At 40.7% G+C, this 25,862-nt stretch overlaps 1 protein-coding gene across 1 annotated transcript; it reads right to left on the minus strand.

Moving 5' to 3' along the window:
* Positions 1-1,548: 1,548 nt before the first annotated feature.
* On the minus strand, positions 1,549-24,996 carry AMD1 (adenosylmethionine decarboxylase 1). The gene is made up of 9 exons (XM_047101732.1): positions 24,568-24,996; positions 8,165-8,251; positions 6,886-7,012; positions 6,214-6,316; positions 5,094-5,136; positions 4,813-4,957; positions 4,389-4,481; positions 4,157-4,312; positions 1,549-3,750 (listed from the first exon to the last, which is right to left on the minus strand). Exons 1-9 carry the CDS (start codon positions 24,675-24,677, stop codon positions 3,610-3,612), a joined length of 1,005 nt encoding a protein of 334 aa, XP_046957688.1. The 5' UTR covers positions 24,678-24,996; the 3' UTR covers positions 1,549-3,609.
* Between the last annotated feature and the right edge of the window lie 866 nt (positions 24,997-25,862).

Genomic DNA, 25,862 nt, shown 5'->3' on the forward strand with positions numbered 1-25,862 from the left:
TACAAAACATTTTCAGAGAATATACTAATGGCGAATAAAGACGAAAACATGTTCAGTACTCCGATACAAGGCAGCCCGAAGCCACAAAAACACTTGTATGCAAATGTTCATAGCAGCTTTATTTGTTTTCCAAAAACTGGAAACCAATGTGTAACAGAATGAATAACAAATCATAGTACATTCATACAATGGATACTACTTGGCAGAAAGGAATACATGGTTCAACCCGTCAAAAACTTTATACCAAATGAAAGCACTGTAGGGAGTATATACCTTATATTTAATATAAAGTTCCAGAGTGGGGCAGGTGGGACCCTATGTTATGGTGGAAAAAAAATTTTTTTTGGAAAAGTGATTAACTTGGGGTGGGGTAGAGTTGCCTAAATAGGGATTAAGTGAACCTTCTGTCCCTACATGGATGGGAGCTAAATAAAGTGTCCATTTTCCTGAATTGTAGTTAAGATCTGCAGATTGCAACTTCTAAATCTTACCTACAAAGATGTGTAGATAGATGTATCAAAGTTGAATTGAGTACTGTTTAAGGTAGGATATGAAGATTCAATATACTATTTTTGTTTACTCTATATATTTGAAAATTCTCCAATTAAAATGTTGAATTACAAATCTCATCTATTTTCTGGTGTTCTAGCTAAACCCTGCAGAGAGCTCAGTTACAAGGTCTCTCAAGGTAGAAGGGACAGATTCCAAAGGAACAGTTTCCATTTTAACACGAATAAAAGGGGGGATGGAAATATCAAGTTTGAAGGTGGGAAGTGAGGAATTGGTGCAAGTTATCTGGCCAGGACAATGAAAATAAGGTTCTTTACCTTTCATAGTGTAATATCATATTTGCAACTTAAGGTGTCTGAATATCATTGCTCACTTACCTGTTCTTGTGAAAGAACCTGGTATTGGAGGTATTACACACATCACATATGTAACAACTAGGATCAACCCCCTTTCTATTCACATTTTAGAAAATGTTCTCTAATATACTTTTCTCTGAAAAAGATCTGAATACACATTTTTATAAGATTCCAATTTTCAGATTATAGACAGGGACTGAAGAACTGAAATTTTGCCAAATAAGTGATCATGAGACATGTACCTACATGGCAAAAATGATCAAGCTTATAACTTTGTTCCAGTTAAGTTTATAGCTTGTTCTCCCTCACCTATTAAGAGCCTATTCTATAAAACCTGGAACATTTCACCTTCAAACTTCTGACTTAACTCCAAACTCACAAACACAATTTTTCATTCTTACCACTTACCTCTTCTACTCTGATATCCTGGTATATATATAGCCCAGCTATTTCTCTTAAGCTTTAGTTATGAAGCCACTAATAAGAAATGTTTAAATCTGAGTATAAATTACTTATTCTCCCAGGAGCTTAAAGATCTTCTGTCTTCATGATTACTCAAACATTGGACAATAACCACCAAATACCAATTTCCTCAAATTATAAAAATTGCAGATGGCTAGTATTTGGTCTATACTATTTAAAAAATACATCAACAAAAAACTTTTTGAATGTCACTAGACAATGAATTAAGCAAACTTTTATTGAAGCTTAAATTGTGGTACAGAAATACATTTCAACTGATTTAAGTCCAACACCATGAAGAGAGAAATTATGGCACCAAAATTTTCCCTCCTCCATCATACACACTAGGATTAATTTTGATTACTATTCAATCTACAGTTTTAATTTTTCTAGGCTTTATTCCATACAAATTTGTGCAGTTTTCAACATTAGATAGAAATCTTAAATCTATTAGAAAAAAAAAAAAAATCAGACCTCAAGCCAACAAATGTCATCAAATCTACTGGGACACTGTTCAAGAACAAAATCCACTTTGAGCATTGGTCCTCAAAACAGTACAAAACATTAATTAGGTACTGTGTGCTAATTACAGAATCAAACTGATCCATTGACTGAAAGTTTCTTCAATGAAACTTTGAATCAACATGCTTAAAATAAAAGTCAAAATTTGTGTTCCAACCACTTGATTTCAAACCAAGTAGATTTTATGTTTAGAAACACTAAAAAAAGTGTTTCATTTTATAAATACGGAAGGAACAAAAAAACATCACTGCAACAATCCAGAAAGAATCAAAAAACTTTGAGGACAAGAATACAAAATTTAGTCAACTTTGCTGTTTTCTCAGCTGCTTATATCCCAGTATTTGCAAATATACCTAAAAGATGCCAACTCCTCAAAGCCTGTATTTTTAGTCATTTCCCATAGACGTCTGGAATTTTATGTCTTATGGATAGCATTCTGCTTCACTGTATGTCTGAATATCCTGAACAGTTCTCAGTCTGGGAAGTTTCACTTGATCCTATGAAACCATGGTGAAAGAACACCAGGAAGTCAGAACACCATCATAATGCATCACACAAAGTCAAAGAACTTTAAGTCATAACATGGCAAAGACAGACTCCATTTTGAACCAAAGTTTATGATATACTGTGAATGAAAATTATTGGAGATAGCTGCTAAAAGCAAAAGTTAAGGTAAATCATCTGAGATGACTTACTAAATCCAATACAACCTTTATATTTCCTTGCCAATAAACTTAGCGATAAAAATTCTTTTACACAACCACTTAGCAAGTTAGTAAAGGCATGGTACTCATGAGAAGCTAATCTCATTAATGGGAATACAGAATGGCATACAGTTTCTGGAACAGTTCTGCCAGTATACCCTAATAAAATTTATGTGTCTTCTTTGCTAATCACCATTGTTTATTTTGGTCACTATCTCCCAAAAGAGTCCATGCCAATATAAAAGGAGGACAAACTCCTTTGACCTTTAAATAAAATTAAGCCCAGGGTCCATTCCCCTTCCCCCTCCCGGGTATAAGATTAGTATAAACCCACAGTGTAACAGTATATTGCTTTATTGAGGGGGGGAGGGGTTGGGAGGCAAGACACCATGGCAAGGAATGAAATCAATTAAAGGAAGTACAGGTACAGGAAGCAATAATGTTAAAATAGTAATACACAAAATGGGTAACTGCAATCATTTTCTGAAGAGGACTCGACTCGTGGAAGATAAACTTTAATCACTGTTGCAAAAAACATCTGTATGAAGTAGAAATTGGTTTCAGTACTATTAGTAGAGAATATGTTCTAGAAAGTGGAGGTAACTGGATGTAAAATCCTGGCAGCAATTTAATAGAACAGTCCCAGATGATTAGGCTGAGGCCAACACCTAATGAGGACGAAAGCCTTGTCTGTGGGGAATTTTGGATGATACCTGGAGAAATATTACATTGTGCGTAAACCAAATTGAATTGTTTTCACAAGTGTTGTAAAGTTTCATATAGTAAAAGGTTTTTTCTACATGCACTTCAATTTCACAGCAAGAGTGGCATAGGATACCTAAACACAGAAGAGAGCATTCATGCAAGATATCTAACTCCTTGATATAATAATGCATACAATTCAAAATGATTACACTATCATTACATCTAGGGCTTTCTGCAGCTACAAGGTGGTGGTTATGGAAAGCACGGCCCCCGGTATCAATATCTAAAAAGCAGCCACCACCTCCTTCTATGTGTGTTCTCTTTTTGCGTTTTTTCTTCATTTTTATTAATCAACTCTGCTGTTGTTGCTGCTTCTTAGCAAAACTGGTAAAAACAAAATTGTAATCATTGAACATGGCGCTCTGGCAATCAAGACGTTTAAAGCCTTCAATCTTCTGGGGCGAAGAAAGCACTGTGCGACATTTAGAACTCTGGGGAAAAGAATTTAAACCAATCATTAGTGCTTCCAATCTGCAGAAGTATTTTCAAACACAACAGTCACTTAAAAAGTATTTAAGACTACTATCTTAAAGAAACTGTGGCATTTGAATACTTTAGCTGTCCTGTGGGTGGATGGAGAGGGGCATCGTCCTACGTTGTCCCCCCACCTCCCCATCTGTCTACAGGGAAAACAGGACAGAAGGAACCCATTAATTGGGCTAGATATAAAACAAGGACCAAGTCTAATCAATAACAAAGCATCGCTTCTACTAATAACCTCACCCAGTGGTACTTCTAGATATCTGCTGTTACATGCCATCTTAGGATACGTTTTATGACATGATTCACTATCCTTATTTCCTGTAAGATTTTATTGTCAGTAATAAAACAAATTACCTGATTTACAAACAGGGTGGTCACAAATTTTCCTGGCTTGAAGACTTCCACAACTTTCCTGATCAGGTCATCATAGGAGGTCTGACTTAAGTTTGTTTCAAAGCTAACATAAGAAAATTCTGGTTCTGGAGTGATGTGAATAGTCCAATAAGTTCCCTTAGAGAAACAGTTTTCTGTTAATAATGAAATGGGTACACTTAAATATTTAACAATTAAGCAAAATATTACTTACATCCGATTTCATTCCATTCATCGAATACCCACAAGGATTGAACAGTGTGGCATCAATGACAGAACCTGGTATCAGGTCACGAATTCCACTCTCCTGGGAAAGGAAAGACTGAATTACATACAAATTCGAAAAATACACTTATAGGCCTGGGTGGCTCAGTCGGTTAAACATCCGACTTTGGCTCAGGTCATGCTCTCAGTTTGTGAGTTTCAGCTCACATTGGGCTCTGTGCTGACAGGTCAGAGACTGGAGCCTGCTTCAGATTCTGTGTCTCCCTCTCTCTCTGCCCCTCCCCTGCTCATATGCGGTCTCTCTCTCTCAAAAATAAAAAATAAACATTAAAAGAAGAAAAAAGAAAAAAGAAAAAAAGAATACACTTTGAGTTACAATTATTTAGTCCTAAAGAATTCCTGAAAATGCTTACACGAGTGACATCCTTTGCAGTAACACCATCTTTCATGTAGAACTGGTCCATAACTGCTGGGTCAAGCTCACTCATCAGAATTTCCAGGGTTTGATCTGGCTGACTGATTACCCGAGTCTCTGGGAAATCCAAAGTATACAAGTACCTATATAAAAGTTAAAAAAAAAAAAAAAAAAAAAAGTTTCTGAAAATGACAAATAGCAATTTAAAATAAATCCTATATAGACAAAAACAAATAACAACAACAACAAAAAAAACCCATAAAACTGTGTCCAACATACCAACAGTCAGAATTCATACGTCCCATACAATATGCTGCTCCATCTGTTAAGGGAGGAGAATAAAATAAATTTAACAGCTCCATTTCATAGGATACTTTTGCCTCCACTCTTCCAATAGCTAGGGTGATAGTGCTTCCCTCCCAAGCAGGCAGGATCTCATCATCCCATTAAAAAAAAAAAAAAAAAAGTCATTAGAGATATACTTCAGCTAGGGAGTTAGTCTGAGTGCTGAGGAAAGTATGGCTCACCCTCTCCCCCTAAAACTCCATTAAGGAAATGGAATTTGATCACCTGTTTCTCTATACACTCCCAAGTAAATACAAGTCATTTATGTATTATGTTCCTTCCATATTGTTGTTCCAAAGCCTCATTTAACACAGTAAATTAACTGGAAGATATTTACACTAAATTATACTCGGCACTGATACAGCCTTGTATAGTTTCATAATAGATTAAGAACAGGATAGAAATTGGACTTTCTTTTCAAATCATGTCTGTGGGTGGGGGGGGATCTTAAATCATGCCTGTGAATGGTTTTGTGCCAAGTTAGTAAAATCATCCTAGGTTTTCAGCCTCTTCTAGGATATAAGTGTATTAAGGGTATTAGATTAGATAACTTTTAGTTCCCTGACCTTGAAGTTCAAAAAGGATGGCCTATAAATAAAAAGTTAGTAAATGGAAGAAAATCTTGCCAATTTGGTTGAAGTGACACTCTGATCTCACTGTTTATCATTTTTAAGCCAGTTCAATTCCTGAATAGAATGCCAAGCCCAAGTTTCTTATATGGAACAGCATCTTAGCATGGGTTTATGAAGTCACTATACCTTTTTCTGAAGGAAGAGAGCACGGCCTTCGTAACCATTAAATTAGATATAAATTAGAGCAACTGGCTAGACAAAGATCATGTCTCCTTCTGGCAAGTTATCAATTCATTTTCTTCTTCCATCCTGTCAACACTGACCTTACCGTGCATATATACACTCTAGAATTTGTAATTAACTTTATTGACATATTTATCCTTAATATATATCCTTGCATACATATGCTTTCACAAATATAAAAAGATCTCTGAAAGGATATAACCTCTAAGGAAACAAGTTTCAATTCTATTTAAACTTACTTGGGAAAATTGCATTAAGAAACTCTATTTCTTCCTGGAAATTCCGGTGTGGGTACCCTTGGTGAGAAGGCTTCATGAAATTCTTACGAGAATAAAAGAAGCTCTGAAAAAGACAGATAACTTCATACACAGAATTCTATCACCTTTCCTAGTCAACTATTTTCTGCATATGCATAACAAAATCAAATCTATAAATATTTTCTCCAATGAAATTTAACATGTCTTCCCTTTAATAGGTTTAAAAGATAGGTGATCTTTTGCTGGCCAACAAACAAAAATGAAGGCCCTGGTGTCAGAGCAAGGTTTCAGACCAATATCATGAATTACTGTCATACAGACCAACTTTATTTAAGCTGGAGAAGAGTATCAACAATGTATTAAGAATGCAGATCACATCTCTGAGTTTCTAGAAACTAAAAAATACCCAATCTATACATGATGGGTCTTAACAGCAGTAGAAACAAGGTACATTATTTCTAGAGCAGTAATTTTGGATCTGAGGTTTTAAATAGGCATGGAAACAATGATTTTTGAGAACACGTATACATTTAGTTTCAAAAGAATCAGTGACTACCCATCACAACTAAGAAGTATACAAAAATTTATTTACTAGGCATATCACAGAACCCTAACATTTGTCTAGAAAAAAGGATTAAATGTTTGATTACTTACTTGAATTGAGTCAAACCCACTGTAATCCCTAGCAAGTTTCAACAGGGGAACCAGTGCTTTCAGCAAGAGGGTGGTACCACATGTCTTCAAAATGAAACGTCTCTTGGAGACAAACATGCTACTCTCACTGCATTTGGAAAAAGTCACAATGTTATAATGACATTTATGTATTACTGAGATACAATTCATCTACTATTGGATTATCATTTACAATCTAAAATTTGGCTATTAATTTAAAATGTGAGGATCTCAAGGAAGCATAAATGTACTACAGTATCCCGCCCTTTCTAGTATACAAAAATGAGTTTAAGGTTCTAGAACCCCACAAACAGGTCTTGAATCAGGTACAAAGCATATTAGCTCATTATACAAATCCCCTTTTACTGTTAAACTTTCCTCCTCACCTCACCTATCTTAGGATATTATTTACTAAATTCATGTCTCACCTTGTACTACCCACTCTCACACATATTTCTGTAACCATCTCATTATTTCTTTCACTAGATAATAAGCTCCATGAAGAAAAGGAATGTTTGTTTTTACTCACCATTATATTCTTAGCACATAATAAGCATGTGATAAAAACAAACCAGACACCTTATGTACTTTGTTAATCCAGTAGCCCCAAGGTCCATTATAACATGTATAAGAAATTAGTATTTTCATTGAATAAATTAGCTTTGTACCTATAAACATGTTGAATGGCTTTCTTCTATTATAGCAATTGTATTTACAGGAAGAAGCTAAGTTTTCACTTTGCTCGAAGTTCTGACAGTGAGAGGCATACACTAAACAGGAAGGCCTCTCTATCTGGGGCTGAGGGTAAAAGGACAATGCCATTCTACCACCTTTTACAGATACTTTCTGCTAACTACAAGGAGGTAAAGATGGCAACCATCTTGAAGAGCTATTAGGTAAAACTTCAGAGCACACTGGGACATCTAAAGCAAACATTTTAGGGGTGCCTATGTGGCTCAGTTTAAGTGTCCAGACTCTTGGTTTCAACTCAGGTCACGATCTCACAGGGTTCATGAGGTTGAGCTCTGTGTTGGGCTCTGTGCTGACGCATGGAGCCTGCTTGGGATTCTCTCTCTCCCTCACAAAATAAGTAAATAAACTTAAACAAACAAACAAACAAAACTTTATTTTATACTATATTTCTCAAAGTAAAAATGATTATAGAACTAAAATCCAGAGGAACAATTTGCGATTCCATGTAATGAATGTATGGTTCAGACTGTTATCAGGTAGCTAAAAAGCTGGTTTTTGCAGGACTTACCTGAGTACATAAGCTTCCTGCTTGTCAGTTTTTGTCACACTTATGATTGAACATTGCACATCCTTCAAAAGTATGTCCCACTCGGATCTATTATTTAACACACAAAAAAATGTGATTAAGTCATAACAGCACTTGACTACTTGAATAAAAATTATAAAACTCTCACACTTGAATGTTCTAACAATTTACACAATGGATTTTTTATGTTGTCACATTCTTGTTCCATCTTCTCTTATGAATAATATTTAGCTTTATTTCTAAAGTCTATCTATAATTGACATATCCACTCAATAACAAAGAATAAACTGGAAAACTGGAAATTATACACTACTTACAATTTATTAAGAAAAAACAAATGACAAAATGAGTAACCCATGCACAGAGCAAATTAAAAAGGCCCATAAACCAAGGAAAATCATTACCTTTTCACCAGCAAGCCAGTAAAGAAATTAAGTTAAAATGAGATGTTTTTTGTCTATCAAATTCTTAGATTTTAAGGTTTTTTTTTTTTAAGTTTTTATTTATTTTTGAGACGGAGAGAGACAGAGCATGAGCAGGGAAGGGGCAGAGAGAGAGGGAGACACAGAATCTGAAGCAGGCTCCAGGCTCTGAGCTGTCAGCCCAGAGCCCAACGCGGGGCTTGAACTCACAGACTGCGAGATCATGACCTGAGCTGAAGTCGGACGCTCAACTGACTGAGCCACCCAGGCGCCCCTCAAATTCTTAGATTTTTTAAACCTTACTATTGGAATTACAATTTAAAGAGCACCATTTCTTCACTGATTAGCCTGGCAAAAAGATTTAAAGGCCTGACAGCAAGTAAACTGGTACTCAGTGTATAGATACTATTTTCTATCAATTTGGCAGCTGATGATCATAATACCTAGTGGTGTCTAAAGTCTAAGAGCATAAAAACTTGAAAAATGGCTTTTGCTGGCAATTTTGGGAACGCTACAAGCTCTTTAATAGGATCAGGAAATGTCCATTTCAACAAAGTAGTCTGCTAAGTACAGGTAATAGACAGCAAAATGGAAGTCAAATAGGCATAACTAAATAAAGTAGTTTTAATTTATCTGAGACCTAAGAAGTGATTCCTTTTTGGGGTGCCCGGGTGGCTTGGTTGGTTAGGTGTCCAACTTCAGCTCAGGTCATGATCTCATGGCTTGTGGGTTCAAGCCCCGCATCAGGCTCTGTGCTGATAGCTCAGAGCCTGGAACTTGCTTAGATTCTGTGTTTCCCTCTCTCTCTTCCCCTCCCCCCGCCTAAAAAATAATAAACATTAAAAAAAATGTTTTAAAGTGCTTCCTCTTTAACATGCCCACTATAAACAGAAATACATAAAACAGTTCCACAGGACAAACTTAAAATTACCAGTTAAAAAAACATACTAGGAATGTTTTTTTAGTATTTTTAAATTTATTTTTGAGAGAGACAGAGAGAGAGAGCGCGCGCGCACGCATGGATGAGCAGGGGAGAGGCAGAGAGTTGGCGGGGGGCGGGGGCAGAGGATCTAAAGCAGGCTCTGTGCTGACAGGCTGACAGCAGCTAGCCCATGTGGGGCATGAACTGTGAGATCATAACCTGAGCCAGAAGACCAAGGATCAATGGACTGACCCACCCAGGCGCCCCAAGGCTAGAAATGTTTTTAAGGCTCTTAATGTTTGGCAGATCATTCTTGAATACCCCCCAAAATAGCACATTATGGTTAGTTTTCTTATCCAGTTAAGAATCTTTAAGAAATTCTCAACAGGGGTGCTGGGTGCCACAGTCGTTAAATGTGGAACTCCTGATCTTGGCTCAGGTCATGATCTCGAGGGGTGCGATGGGGCTCTGGACTAATGATGCGGATTATTAGCCTGCTTGGGATTCTGTCTCTCCTTCTCTCTGTCCCTCCCCCGCTTGTGCTCTCTCTCAAAATAAATAATACAAAAAAGATACAAAAAAGAAAGAAAGAAATCCTCAACAATACAGCCAGCACAAAAACAGGTGGCACGCCTTGGGTGGCTCAGTTGGTTGGGCATCTGACCTTTGATTTTGCTCAGGTCATGATCTCGCGGTTCATGAGATAGAGCTCTGCCTCTGGCTCTGAGCTGACAGCAGCCTACTTAGGATTCTCAGTCTCTGCTTCTGTTGCTTGCTCTCTCTCAAAAATAAACATTAAAAAAAATTAAAAAAAAAATCAAGCACAGTGGCAATCAATCCTACCAGCATTTTGTGCCTGTTTCATCATTTTTAGAAGAGATTATTAATGGCCCAGTGGTCAATTATGTGACCAATAGAGAAGGCAGTAATTACATTAATACGTTGGGTAAATTAGTTAAATTGAACAGTACTGACACCTATCTGAAAAAACTTAAAACACTTAAATACACATTAGAGTGGGACATATTTTTGCAGTTTGTTTCAAATTTTTAAAATGGTACAATTTTTTATTTAGGAAAGAAAAAAAGTTGCAATTAAGACGCAGTTCTGAACAATACAAACTGATCATCTGAATCCTCTTATTTTAGGAAGCCAAGCAACAGCTTGGGTTTTCCCATTTCTAAGACTCAAAATTCACTAATGTATGCATTTCAGAACCCACTGTATTCTAAAAAAAAATTTTTTTTAATGTTTATTTTTGACAGAGAAAGAGGATCAGCAGGAAAGGGGCAGAGAGAGGGATACACAGAATCTAAAGCAGGCTCCACCCTCTGAGCTGTCTGCGCAGAGCCCAATGCAGGGCTCAAACTCACCAACTGATCTGATCATGACCTGAGCTGACCTGAGCTGAAGTCAGACATTTAACCAACTGAGCCACCCAGGTGTCTGGAACCCAGTATTCCATAAATAGGCTTTTTTTTTTTTTTTCCTCCAGTAGGCCTCATGCCTGGGCTCGAACCTACGACCCTAAAACCCAGAGATCAAGACTAGAGCTGAGATCAAGAGTCAGATGCTCAACTGACTGAGCCACCTAGGTGTCCCAAGGCTTTTTTTTTTAAAATATCTGGTGGGCAATAAGACCTACTTCACATGACTAATAAAGATTAAATTACATAATGCATACAAAATTTACCTATGATAAGAATTCAAATACTGGGGCGCCTGGGTGGCTCAGTCGGTTAAGCATCCGACTTCAGCCCAGGTCATGATCTCAGTTTGTGAGTTCGAGCTCCACGTCGGGCTCTGTGCTGACAGCTCAGAGCCTGGAGCCTGCTTCAGATTCTGTGTCTCCCTCTCTCTCTGCCCCTCCCCAGCTCATGCTAGCACTCTGTCTCTGTCAAAAATAAATAAACTTAAAAAAAAAAATACTGTGTTCAAAATACTGAACAAAAAGGTAAATGTTAATACAATATTAATATAAATATTAATTATAATTAATACACTATAAATGCAAGAAGCTTTAAGTCGAATTTTGAAGCACAGGGGTCTCTCTTTAGAGCTTATCTAATTTAGATCTTACCTAATGACTTCCCATTAGAATTCAGCTCACCCATTAGAATTCTACACTCACTGGCTATGCTACTGAGTCCTATCACCCCTTCTCAGTTCTTATTCACTATCCATGCTGACTCCCTCACCCCCAGTTTTATAAGTGACATACATATCGTTGTATGTAAGTTTATGGCCTACAGCATAATGGCTTGATTTACATATTGTGAAATGATTACTGCAGTAAGTTTAGCATCCATCTCAGATACAATAAAAAGAGAAAGCAAAAGAAGAAAAAAATTTCCACTATGAGAACTCTTAGGATTTATTCTCTTAACTTTCATGAATCATACAGCAGTGTTAACAGTATGTTAAGACTTTTAATTGTGCTCCATGAACTTTTTCTTTCTTGTATAACTTTTTCTCTGGATTTAAAAGCTGTCCTGCTTTTTCATTTGGTTTGGTTTTCTATGCATTAATTTATCCTTAGATCTTCCCCCAACTGTTTCCTTTCAACATTTCTTTTGAGTGATTCTTGGCCAAGAATAGGGTACTAAGACTTAGCTAGTCAGAAGGTCTACACACCCGGATGGGGTGTATTTACTGCGGGCCTTCATGCAGGGCACGGTGACTGGGTGGTTTCACTGCGGAACTCCTTCCCTATCACTATTTTTTTTAAAGTTCTTTCCTGGGCAAGTCAGATTACCCAAATATTCCATTCTCTTGCCTAAAGAGCATTAAGATTTCTAGTAGGCAAAACAGGGTAAGGGGCTAGGAATCCCAGTCACTATAAGCTTACATTCTTTATTTTCAGTATAGTCAATCTATCCCTCAACAGTTCCAGGTCCCCTCATTACAGAGTGATCCTTTTTTACACCCAGAGAATAAACTATTATCTAATCTTCATATCTCCTGGCATTCCCCTTCTCATTTGACTCAAAATTTGCAATATAAAGACACTGTATCAGAAGAACAGTTGAAATAAATAAAACACACAGACAAAATATACAGGTAACTAGCTCTATCCCCATTCCCAGTATTTCAGTCACACTGGGCTTTTCCACCAACATTCCTAGAAATAGGGCACCATAAACTCAATTTGCCCATATCATGCCATGTGGGAGCGAGAGTACTGCTGGAATGGATTTCACCCTACCTAGAACTCCTGTCCTCAGCCCCCTTCTTCTAGCTCAAATCACCTCAACTATTCCCACCAGACCAAATGTCATTAAAAGGTTTTTTTACTTTACAGAGAAAGAGAGAGCACGTGCACACATAATGGTGGGGGGCAGGGGCAGAGAGAATCCAAGCAGGTCCCACGCTCAGCACAGAGCCCGACATGGGGTTCAATCCGACAACCCCACTGGGATCATGACCTTAGTCGGACCCTCAACTGACTAAGCCACCCAGGCACCTCAAAGGGTTTTAAAACTCAGAATGCTGGGGCGCCTAGGGTGGCTCAGTCGGTTAAGTGTTCGACTTGGCTCAGATCATGATCTCGCGGTTTGTGGGATCGAGCCCCACATAGGGCTCTGTGCTGACAGCTCAGAGCCTGGAACCTGCTTCGGATTCTGTGTCTCCTCCTCTCTCTGCCCCTCCCATGCTCATACTCTGTCTCTCAATAATAAATAAACGTTTAAAAAAAAACTCAGAATGCTTACCTAGTATTTGTGTGGCTATTTTGGTATTCATGCCAATCCCACTACACTCATTCCGTGTAGTTAGGGACTTTGTGTTGTATTGTGTTTATTTCCAGTGCCTAGTCCAGCTCATAGAAGGTCCTCAAATATTTGTTGACTTTGGCAATAAGTAATTATTCTGATGAGATCTTATGGACATTTGGAGAAATAACAGCCTTGAATTTTCACTTATTTTTAAAAAGCAATCCCTATGCCCAACGTGGCGCTTGAATCCGTGACTGAGATCGAAAGGTCACATGCTTTACCAAATGAGCCAGGTAGGCCCCCCGCTATAGCCCTAAAATTTTTAAATTTAAAATAGTTACATGATCCTTTACTGTTTAAATTTGTCACACTAATAATTCAGGTATTTAGAGGGCAATTCGTATTAAAAAGGTAAGTTTATCTTGTTAACTAGATCATTCCACTTGAAATGCCATCTTATTTTAATCTACATAAATGAAACTTACTCATTTCACGGCCAAATAATTTAGTTGTAGAATCTACTCATTATAATGAACGTAGTTCTGTTTTCAGGTTTTTTCCTGCAACACACCCTTCTCTTTCTGTGTAATCTGATGCAAACATATTAAACTTTTTGGTCTGAACAGAACCTGAGAGACCTTTGGGACATTTCTTCCAATCTTTTCTGTGTTGTTCAACTTGGGTAACTCCTACTGATCTATCTTCAAGTTCAGTCAATCTTCTGTCATCTCCATTCTACTAAAGCCCACCCAATAAACTTTTTATTCCAGTAGTTATTTTCCTGGTTTTTTTTTTTTTTTTTTTTTTTTTAGAGTACAAACAGGGGAGAGGTGGGGACAGTGGACCCAAAGGAGGTTCTGCACTAACATCGGTTAGCTCAATGTGGGGCCCGAACTCAAACTGTGAGATCATGACCTGAGCTAAAGTCAGATGCTCAACCTACTGTGCCACCAAGGTGCCCCTTTCCTGTTGTTGTTTTTGTTTTTTTTTAATTTTTTTTTTAACCTTTATTTATTTTTGAGACAGAGAGAGACAGAGCATGAACGGGGGAGGGTCAGAGAGAGGGAGACACAGAATCTGAAACAGGCTCCAGGCTCTGAGCGGTCAGCACAGAGCCCGACGCGGGGCTCGAACTCACAGGCTGAGAGATCATGACCTGAGCCGAAGTCGGACGCTTAACCGACTGAGCCACCCAGGCGCCCCTTTCCTGTTGTATTTTTAAATTTTTTCTTTTATTTCTCTAAGACTTCGTCTTTCCTTTTAAGAGTATTCATTCTTACTTCAAGGGGCACCTGGGTGGTTCAGCTGGTTGAATGGCTGACTTCAGCTAAGGTCATAGTCTCAAGGTTCCTGGGCTCAGGCCCCACGTCAGGCTCTGTGCTGACAGCGCAGAGCCTGGAGCCTGCTTTGGATTCTGTGTCTCCCTCTCTCTCTGCCCCTAACCCCCTCAGATTGTCTCTCTCACATACCAAAAAAAAAAAAATTCGCTCTTACTTCTTATGGAATGGTTATGATAGCTGTTTGTAAATCTTGATCTGCATCACCTTGAAGTTGCAGTCTTTTTCCTTTGATGGATGCTGAGAATTTCCTGGTGATTTGTTTTTAATTTATGATTGCATCCTTAGCATTTTGATCATGTTATATAATTTTAAATCTTGTTTAAATCCTATGGAGCATGCTGATTTTTAAAAATTGTTTTAGGGGTAACTGAGTGGTTCAGTTAAGCATCTGACTTCAGCTCAGGTCATGATCTCACGGCTTGGGAGTTTGAGCCCCATGTTGGGTTCTGTGCTGACAGCTTGGAGCCTAAAGCCTGCTTAGGATTCTTTGTCTCCCTCTCTTTGCCTCTCCCTTGCTCACACTCTGTGTCTCCCTCTCTTACTCTCAAAAATAAACAAACATTAAAAAAGTAATTAAAAAAAATTGTTTTAGCAGGCAATTGAAATGGTTAAGTTCAGTCTTCAAGTTTTTACCCAACTTCTATGGGTTATATGTTATGATTTCTGTTTAGTTATGAAAGCCCCTGCCATGGTATTCAGATCTGCCCTGCTTGTCACCCAGTGGCCAGACTGGGACTGGGAGGTGACCTATCACTTTTCAAAGCCTTTGATAAATTGTGATCAAATCCATACAGGAGCAGCTCAGTGGTATTCATATAAATCTTTATGGGATCACTTTCTTCATCTTTCTCCTCCCCATAATCTTGCTGACAATTTCTGGTTCAGGGTGAGGGCCCAATTCTTGGTTCTCTCCACTCTGCCTTGACTATCTGTCCCTCTCTGGCCAAACAGGGAAATGAAAAGAAAAAATATCAACAGGGATATATCCATGATGCTCTTTACTTTTGGGACCACAGTTCTTCTGGCCAAAACACACACACAAAAAGCAAAGCAATACAAAAAAAGATTTTCCCCCACTCTCTTGGACCAGGTTGGCCCTCTCTCGGAGCTCTTTTTGTCTGCACCTAGTGTGCAGTTACCAGCTTCTGGCAGCTTTTCAGACCACCCCAAGAGATAACCAAAGGAAATAAAAAACAGGAAATCATAGCTGTCTCAGTGCTATTTTGAGTTATGGTTTCCTTCTCCAATTCACCTGCTAACATTTACTTTCCAGAATCCTCAGCTGATCCATGCATTCTGTCCAAAGTTTTTAGTAAACGCTAGACAGTGTGCTTATTCCACCTTGAGGGACACCAGAATGCTCTTGCACTCACTCATTAGTTAATAATTTTTTGCAACCAAGCTCTTCCTCATCTAATAGAAACCATCTAGTATTTTTTCAAAGTCACAGTATGAAGGAACACAATTGCTTTAAAAAACTTTAGGGGTGCCTGGGTGGCTCAGTTGGCTGGGCATCTAGACTCTTGGTTTTGGCTGAGGTCATGATCTCCTGGTTCGTGTGTTCGAGCCTATATCAGACTCTGTGCTATCAGGGCAGAGCCTGCTTGGGATTCTCTCTCCTTCTCTCTCTCTGCCCCCTCCCCACTCATGCACAGGTGCTCTCTCAAAATAAATCAACATTACAAAAAAACACTTTGGGGTGCCTGGGTGGTTCAGTTGGTTAAGCGTCCAACTTCAGCTCAGGTCATGATCTCATGGTTTGTGGGTTTGAGCCCCACATCGGGCTCTGTACTGACAACTCAGAGCCTGGAGCCTGCTTCGGATTCTGTGTCTCCTTTTCTCTCTCTGCCCCTTCCTCACTCATGCTCTCTCTCAAAAATAAACATAAAAAAAAAAAACCCCACAACACTTGTTAAAACAACTGGATGGTTTATCAACCAAAAAGACAATCTTAGGATAGCCCACAGGCTTTCAAAGAATGAATAAATCAAGGGGCAAGATGTGAGAGAAATAAAACCGAAAATGTCAATACATGTATATGAAAAGAAAGGTGAAAAACCAACACCAACCTAAGGCTCAAACTCAACAACCATGAGATCATCACTTGAGCCAAAGTCGGGCACTCAACCAACTGAGCCACCCAGGTGCCCCAAGCCTCCTTTTGTAAATAAAGCTTTATTGGATCCCAGACAACCAGATCATGTATCACCCCAAAATAGGATACTCTTTACTAATAACAGTACATGGATTGAATAATCTTAGATCACTATGCCAGAAAAGCAAAATTTTACATTTTATATTTAATTTTTTTTTTTTTAGGGACGCCAGGGGGGCTCAGTCAGTTAAACATCCAAATTCAGCTCAAGTCATGAGCTCACAGTTCATGAGTTTGAGCCCAGAGTCCAGCTCTGTGCTGACAGCTCAGATTTGAGTCACTTGCTTCGGTTTCTGAGTCACCCTCTCTCTCTGCCTTTCCCCTGCTCGTGCTTGGTCTGTCCCTCAAAAATAAATAAAATGTTAAAAATAAAGTTTTTTTTAAAAAAAAGCTTATTGATTTTTTAAAAGTTTTTTAAATGTTTATTTATTTTTGAGAGAGACAGAGACAGAACACGAGTAGGTTAGGGGCAGAGAGAGAGGGAGACACAGAATCCGGAAGCAGGCTCCAGGCTCTGAGCTGTCAGCACAAAGCCTGATGCGGGGCTTGAACTCACGAGGTGTGAGATCATGACCTGAGCTGAAGTCGGACGCTCAACTGACTCAGCCACCCAGGCACCCCAAAAGTTTATTTATTGAGAGAGAAAGAGAGAGTGCACTTATGTGCAGGGAGGGACAGAGGGACAGGGAGAGAGAGACAGAATCCCAAGCAGGCTCAGTGCTGATAGTGACCATAAGCGGGACTTCATCTCACTAACCGTGATACCATAACCTGAGTTTAAATCAAGAGTCATGCAACCAACGGAGACACCCAGGCACCCCTATATTTAAAGTTTTCTTAAAGAGTCTGTGATTTAATAAAAACAGAACAAGCCAGAGTGTTTACAAGGGAAAAGAAACAAGTAAAACGACTTGTTATCTGATTCAACAAGACCCCAAATGGACAACTGACCATACTTTTAAATATAGTAAGTAAATGCCTCAAATGACCTTCAACAAAGGTGCCAAGACTACAAAATTGGGGGTGGGGGGGGGGGGAGTCATCTGATGGTGCTAGGAAAACTGGGTGTTTACACAAAATAATAAAGTTGGATCCTTCCTAAGACCATCTACAAAAATTAAGATAGATTAAAGACAAAAATTAAGACCAAAAGCTACAAAAGTCCTAGAAGACATGGGGAAACGCTTCAGTAGACTGGATCTGTCAGTGCTTTCTTAGATATGACACAAAAAGCACAGACAACAAAGGCAAAAAAAGACAAACGGGACTGTATCAAACTTAACTTTTGCACATCACAGGAAAGCATTCAAAAGAGTGAAAACACAATACAGAATTGGAAAAAATATTTGCAAATCAAATAGGTGATAAAAGGTAAACATTCAGAATATATAAGGAACTTCCACAAGAACAAAAATAAATAACCCAATGCAGCACTTGGCTGGCTCAGTTGGTGGAGTGTGCAACTCTTCAACTCAGGGTGGAGTTCAAGTCCCATGTTGGGGGTACACATCATTTAAAAATATCTTTAAATGTTCCGGACTTCAAGCTGTATTACAAAGCTGTAATCATCAAGACAGTATAGTACTAGCACAAGAACAGACACTCACATCAATGGAACAGAATATAGAACCCAGAAATGGATCCACAAACGTATGACCAACTAATCTTTGACAAAACAGGAAAGAATATCCAACAGACAGTCTCTTCAGCAAGTAGTGCTGGGAAAACTGGACAGTGACATGCAGAAAAATGAACCTGGACCACTTTCTTACACCATACACAAAAATAAACTCAAAATGGATGAAAGACCTAAATGTAAGACAGGAAGCCATCAAAATCCTAGAGGAGAAAGCAGGCAAAAACTCTTTGATCTTGGCCGCAGCCAACTTCTCACTCAATATGTCTCCAGAAACAAGGGAAACCAAAGCAGCTATTGGGACCTCATCAAAACAAAAAGCTTCTTCTGCACAGCAAAGGAAACAATCAGCAAAACTAAAAGCAACCGATGGAATGGGAGAAGATATTTACAAACAACACAGACATATCAGATAAAGGGTTAGTATCTAAAATCTATAAAAATTTATCAAACTTAACACCCAAAAAACATAATCCAGTGAAGAAATGGGTAAAAGACATGAATAGACACTTCTCCAAAGACATCCCAATGGCCAACTGACACATGAAAAAATGCTCAGCATCCTTCATCATCAGGGAAATACAAATCAAAACCACAATGAGATACCACCTCACACCTGTCAGAATGGCTAACATTAACAACTCAGGCAACAACAGATGTTGGCAAGGATGCAGAGAAAGAGGATCTCTTTGGCACTGCTGGTGGGAATGCAAGCTGGTGCAGCCACTCTGGAAAACAGGATGGAGGTTCCTCAAAAAACTAAAAACAGAACTACCCTACGATCCAGCAATGGCACTACTAGGTATTTATCCAAGGAATACAGGTATGCTGTTTCGAAGGGGCACATGCACCCCAATGTTTACAGCAGCACTATCAGCAATAGCCAAAGTATGGAAAGAGCCCAAAGGCCCACCAAAGGATGGATGAAGATGTGGTATATACACACAAACACACATACACATACAATGGAGTATTACTTGGCAATCAAAAAGAATGACATCTTGCCATTTGCAACTACGTGGATGGAACTAGAGGGTATCATGCTAAGCGAAATCAGTCAGAGAAAGACCAACATCATATGATTTCACTCATATGAGGACTTAAGATACAAAACATATGAACATAAAGGGAAGGGAACAAAAACATGAGACTCTTACATATGGAGAACAAACAGGGTTGCTAATGGGGGTTGTGGAAGGGGGGATGGGATACACAGGTAAGGGGCATTAAAGGATCTACTGAAACCATTGTTGCACCATATGCTAACTTGGATGTAAATTTTTAAAAAATAAGTAAAAATTTAAAAAAATTAAAATTATAGAAGTATTTTTAAATGTTTATTTTTGAGATAGCAGGAGCAGGGAAGGCGCAGGGAGACAGGGAGAGAAGATGTGAAGCAGACTCTGGGCTGAGAGCAGAGCCCACTTGGGATCCTCTATTCCACTCTCTCTGCACCCCCCTCACTCTCTCTCAAAAAAAGAAAATTACAAAAAATGGTTAAAATGGTAAATTTAATGTTAGATGCTTAAAAAAATTTTTTTTAATTTATTTACTTTGAGAAAGAGAGCTCAAACGGGAAGGGCAGAGAGAGAGAATCCCAAGTAGGCTCCATGCTAGCAGTGCAGCAGAGCCTGACATGGGCTCGATCCCACAAAGCATGAAATCATGACCTGAGTTGAAATCAAGAGTCGGACACTTTAACCGACAGAGCCACCCAAGTGCTCCACGTGTTAGATGTTCTTAATCTCAATTTTACAAAGTAAATGTCTGAAGGAACAGAATGCTGCTCGCAGGTGGAAGAAACCCTTCAGAGCAGTTTTATCACTCATGTCACCCAAAGAGTTGGATCCTACTAAGATGCAGTAGATCAGACACTATAAACTACAACTTAATTTTTTGTAAAGGATGAGGGCTGGTTGCAAGGATTCTAAGTCATACCTCAAAATTAACTTTCCCAGAACTCCTGCCTTACTTGACTACATCATTGCACACTATTGCAGAATCAGTAATTTTACATTGAAGGAATTTACAACCCCTACCCAAGAAACCTTTTAGTGTAAAAAGGTTTGAAGTAGAAAAGCTTCCTATTGAAGTAAGCTTCTCTTGTTACCTTTCTCAAAGAAGTTTTGAAAAAGTTTAAACTGCTATCTCCAAGCCACCCTTTTTAAAGTGCACCTGTTGAAAGTAATCAACTGAATGTAGCAGTAATTATATGGATAGTGATTTAAATTGTAGCTTACAAAATTTGAAGGAGAGAAATGGCAGAACATCCCACTTTGTCCTAAATGTTGTTTCCAACATGACCACCATAGATTGTAGTTTTTATAGTTTCACATTAACTGCAAATAATACACCTCTAACCTTCCCATAATTTTTATTCTCTTCGCCTCCACTACAATTTCCCATCTGAACCCACTTCATTACTAAGAATAATAGCTCAGGGCTATGAATTCAAAAGCAAAAAACCTTTCCTCTCCTCAAAATTTCTAATTTTCCAACAGACTTCCTCCCCATAGCAGCCATTTTCTATAATATAATGTGTGAAATAAGCCAGTTTCAGAACACATCATCTATTCCTTTATTGATATGGAATACTGCTTTTTCAAAAAATATTTATTTTTGAGAGAGAGAGGCACAGCATGAGCAGGGGGAGGGACAGAGAGAGAGGGGGAGGGACAGAGAGAGGGAGACACAATCCGAAGCAGGCTCCAGGCTCTGAGCTGCCAGCACAGAGCCTGACGCAGGCCTCAAACCCACGAACCGCGAGATCATGACCTAAGCTGAAGACGCCCAACTGACTGAGCCAACCGGGTGCCCCAGAATGCTGCTTTTCTTAAACATACTGTTAAGCGGGGCACCCGGGTGGCTCAGTGGGTTAAATGTCCAACTTCGGCTCAAGTCATGAACTCGCGGTTTGTCAGCTCGAGCCTCATGTGGGCTCTGTTGCTGACAGCTCAGAGCTTGGAGCCTGCTTCAGATTCTGTGTCTCCCTCTCTCTCTCTCTCACCCTCCCCTGCTCATGCTGTCTCTCCCTCAAAAATAAACAATAAACATTAAAAAGAAAATGATCTTCTTAAAAAAAAATCCCATATTGTCTATATTGTTAACCAGCATTCTTTAACCCAGTCCAGACAGGATTTTCCTACTTAAAATAACAAAACCAAAAACTGTATAGTGTGCTCCATGTCTCCTTTGAGAAGTTAGTAAAAAGATTCTCCAGATCACATACTTTGTTCAGATTATACTTAAGGTGAATTCTACTGAAAGGCCTACAGGAGAGTAGGAAATGTTTAACAGAACAGTTCTAGATGAACTTGGGAGTTAAAGCTTGGAAAGATGAGCCAATTTTGCTTCAAGTGCATTGTATTCCCTCATACTATATTAAAAATAAAAATCAATTCCAGATGGAAATGCAGATCTAAATACAAAAAGCAAAACAGAGTTTAGGAGGAAAAAAGAACATCTTCATTAACCTCTAGTGAGTAAAGATATCTTAAATAGGATGCAAACCTGCTAAGTTAAGATCATTAACAGAATGAAAAAATTGTGGTATGTTGACACAAAACACTACACAAAATGTCTGTCTGCATTTTAATGGATGACTGACAGTGGAGATAAGGTCTTTCTGCCTTCAACATTTTTATCATTAAATAAAATTTTATCATTAAATAAAAATAAGGCTACAAAGATAAAATACTTCGTAGAATGTATTATAATGGTGCAATCTAAAACTCCCCAATGACACTATCTCCTCTACTGGAGTCAAAATACATCAAATTGCTAGGACACCCTTTAATATGTAGTCTTTTAGACTACCATCTGACATATTTTCTTCTACAACCTTGTTTGCTTAAAAAGGGGGAAAAGGAAAAAAAATGGCCTTTAAAAAGCAAAAAAACCCAAAACCCCAACCCCCCCCAACAAAAAACCCCCAAAGATAATAACTTAGAGTGGTTACTATGTGTCAGTTTTTAAAGTAGTGTACCTAAAGTAACCCACTTAATCCTCACAACTACTCCATGAAGGTAGGTACCAGTACTGTCTTCATTTTAGAGATGAAGAGACATCAAACAGCTAGTTATTAAATGCTGAATTCAAATTTAGATATTCCAGAGGCAATTTATTTATACTTGATTGACAGGTCACAGAGAAAGTTCCTACCAAGGTTGCCAAAAGACCTCTCAGTTAAACAGATTTTCCAGTTCTTACTTGCTCTATCTACAACAGCTTAAGTGTGGTACAATCTCTCAAGATAGTGATTTAATGAATGTTAAAGGTCTATAAAATTACCGCACCAAATCACGAACAAAACAATATTCTGTCCTTGAAGGTTTAACTTTTGCCATCGTTTTAAGAGCCACACTGAGGGAGCAAAACAAGTTCTGCTGACCAAAGTACAAAGGAACAGTGGTTCTTACTTACAGAAAGCAAACTGCCCTTTTATAACCCTTTCTCCCTCCTCCTTGACTCAGGGAACTTAAGCAAAAAAGCCCAAGCTTAAATTCTGGCATTTCTGCCTAAGAACTTGGAAGGAAGAAAAGCCCTCTTCCCTTTATTAAGAATGTGTGCTTACAAATAAAGCTTCAGAACATTTAAAGAGTCAGAGCAAAACCATTTGTTAACCACCTTATGAGAGACTTATTCATTAGTTCTTCAATGACACGATTTTCTAGATTATCTGATCACAATTGTTTCACCAGACGCGTATCACCACCAGGGAGTTTCCCCCTTTGTGAAATGGAGGAAATACTAAGCTTCCCAGTATTTGTAAGTAACTGCCTCCTATAATACAGTGATTAAAGCTGAACCTGGCACATAGTGAAGGTCTACGTTAGACATTTTAAGTGTCGAACAAAGCTTGAAAAATGAGACCTGTCACATTCTAGCTAACACGACGCTTTTAGCAAGAGGATCCTTCAAGACAGACCTACTGCCTTAAAAGTCCCGGCAGCACGTGTCCGCCTGGATTCCCTTCTCCAGTTGCTTTTTGTCAGGGACTGCAGCGAGCGCAGCCTACATTCCTGAAACGCCCATTGGCCCACACCCTGGGGCCAGGCTCCCGGTCGGGCCCAGGAGCTCATTGGTCGTCGCCTCAACGAGGCAGCCGCGCCGGTTCCTCCGCCGCACCGTCACACTCGCCGCACTTGTGCGCGGAAAGGCAAGGGGTGCCTAGCGGTGTGAGCGCCACGGGAAAGGCCCAGGCACCTTCGCAACCGCCTGTACTTCCATTTGCTCTCTGCTTTCCCAAGACCACGAGAAGACCTCTTCTTTTCTGCGCGATCAGCCCAGCGCTCTCGCGTGACTGCCGGGGGTGGGAGGCTGGGGCCCCAGATTCCTTTGCAGGCTTAGGCATTAAAGGTATTATGTCCTGGCTCGGACGGGCCTCTACCCGTAAATTTAGACAAACCTTTCTCCACCCCGCACCTCGCCCGGGACCCGCCGACGCGGTAACAGGTTACACAGCCAAGGTCAAGAGTCTCCGGGGCCAGCCTCGGTGGGCTCCGGGGCCGCCCCGAAAAGGATTTTGGTGCAGAGCACGTTAGGGCGGCGGTGGGGCCCAGCCACTGCGACACCACTGCTCCCGCCCAATCCCCGCCGCCCGGGCGCCACATGCTGCCAGCGCCGACCGCGGGCGGGAGGCCTGCGCGCCAGACCCTCAGTCCGAGACCGGGAGAGCCCCCACCTCCCGAAGCACGCGGAGAGAACGAGCCCGGCTTCAAACCCACTCCCACCCTCCCCGCTCCCCGAGAGGGGAACGCCCGAAGTAGCGCCTGACTAAGCTCTCTGAGCCACACCTGCCGGGAGGCAGCCCGCGCGGCCCCAAGGCGCCCCCACCCGGGGTCCCGACCGCCAACTCCGGAGGGGAAAGTCGGACGGCGCGGGCCCACAAACCACACCGAGTGGCGCCGCCCGCCGCCCCGCACGCTGCGCGGGGGACGTTACCTGAGCACGCGGCGCGCCGGCCTCCTCCCCCTCCCCCCGGGCAGCGCCCGGTCCGGCAACGGCGGCGGGAGAAGTCGGCTCGGGCCACGCGTGGACGCGGCCGCTCCCCCCAGCACCGAGCCCCCCCCCTCCACGGCAGCCGAAACGAGCCCCGCCCGCGGACCCGCCCCCACCTGAAGGCTGCGGGAACCCGGGGCCCCCGACCCCAGCCCGTGGCTGGTGCCTTCCAGGCAGCGACAGCCCCCAGCACCCACCTTGGGATGGTGCGAAGATCCCCAGATCCTTGGTTTGCGTCGGGTTGCTGCCTGGAGAACCAAACCTCCAGCAGCTTCTCGGTCCCTTCGAAAAAATGTGCAGCTTCCATCACCGTGAGACTAGCGAACAACCAACAACCACAGAAAATCAACTAAATTAAATCTCTTCTCCCGCCGCTGCCGCCGCCGCTGCGGATTGTTCCAGCTGTGTTACTAAAGTTCAGGTTCCTTTTTTTTTTTTTTGCTATAATTTTATATTAACTTTTTTTAAAAAAAGGATTAATAAAATTTTCCCGGCTTTTTTTTTTTTTTGTGAGCGAAAGTTGAACGTGAGTCTGTTGGAAATAGAGGCAGATACAGTTCAGTCTCTTGTAGTCCGCTGTTTCCCCGTTAGAGAGAGTAGAGCGAGCGCTAGCTAATGTCGCCGGCCATACTGTGGAAGCGAGGGCGCTGCGTGAGCACCGCATTTATATATGCCGTCTCCCCCGAAAGGCCAGGAAGTGACGTAGCGTCCCGCCCCTGAGGCTCATAGGTGTTCCCGCCTGTCAATCAGCAGCCGCCGAGTTGCGGCTGGCTGGCGGCCCGCCTGCCGGGAGCGCGGAGAGCTACCCGCCGCGCTGCGGTTTGGGTTCGCGCTGTCCCTTGGGCGGGAGACGGCGCTGTGTTGTCCGGCTGGCCACCGAGAGCCTGGGGTCGAATGCAGAATGGGTGGGGAGAACGGGAACGGAGTGGGGAAAGGGTGCGCCGCGCTGCGTTAAACTGGTTAGCAGAGAACATGGGTGGATCCTTAGGGTTGGCGGGGTTCGGCGGGGGCGGTGGCCACTGCTGGGATGGCGTGGTGGTTTTGATCCTGTGCAGTTCACCGCGATTGCCGTGGTACTTGGCCATTCTCTAAAGTATGTGTTTCCTCAGGACGAAAGAAGCCACACATTAAAACTCAGTATTTGTCCGTGACGCACATGTTGCCGAGGGTCGGATTAGAAGGCGCTTTAATTCTGCCCCTGCCTTAGCTGATGTTCGAGGAAAAGGAGTTCTCGATCCGTTTACACAATAGCCCGAAGCGTTGTCTGCCTATTTAAAAAGGGAAAAGCAACGTGGCGCCCAGCCTCGGAGGGCTCTACCTACCTCCAACCATGTGGCTCGCCCAGCCTTGGAGTTGGCCGAGCTCAGCGGCTGCCGTGAAGCACTGGCAACTCCGTGCTCGATTAGGTCAACGGGTGGGAATTTATTTTCTAAAACTATTTCTAGAAACTGGTTTAATAAATATAATCTGAAATTGTCTGATAATATTTTTT

This window comes from Lynx rufus, unplaced genomic scaffold (genome assembly GCF_022079265.1).
Source record: "Lynx rufus isolate CCGP_SWC_20201006 ecotype Redwood Valley unplaced genomic scaffold, mLynRuf1.p SCAF_6, whole genome shotgun sequence".
NCBI classification, from domain to species: domain Eukaryota; kingdom Metazoa; phylum Chordata; class Mammalia; order Carnivora; family Felidae; genus Lynx; species Lynx rufus.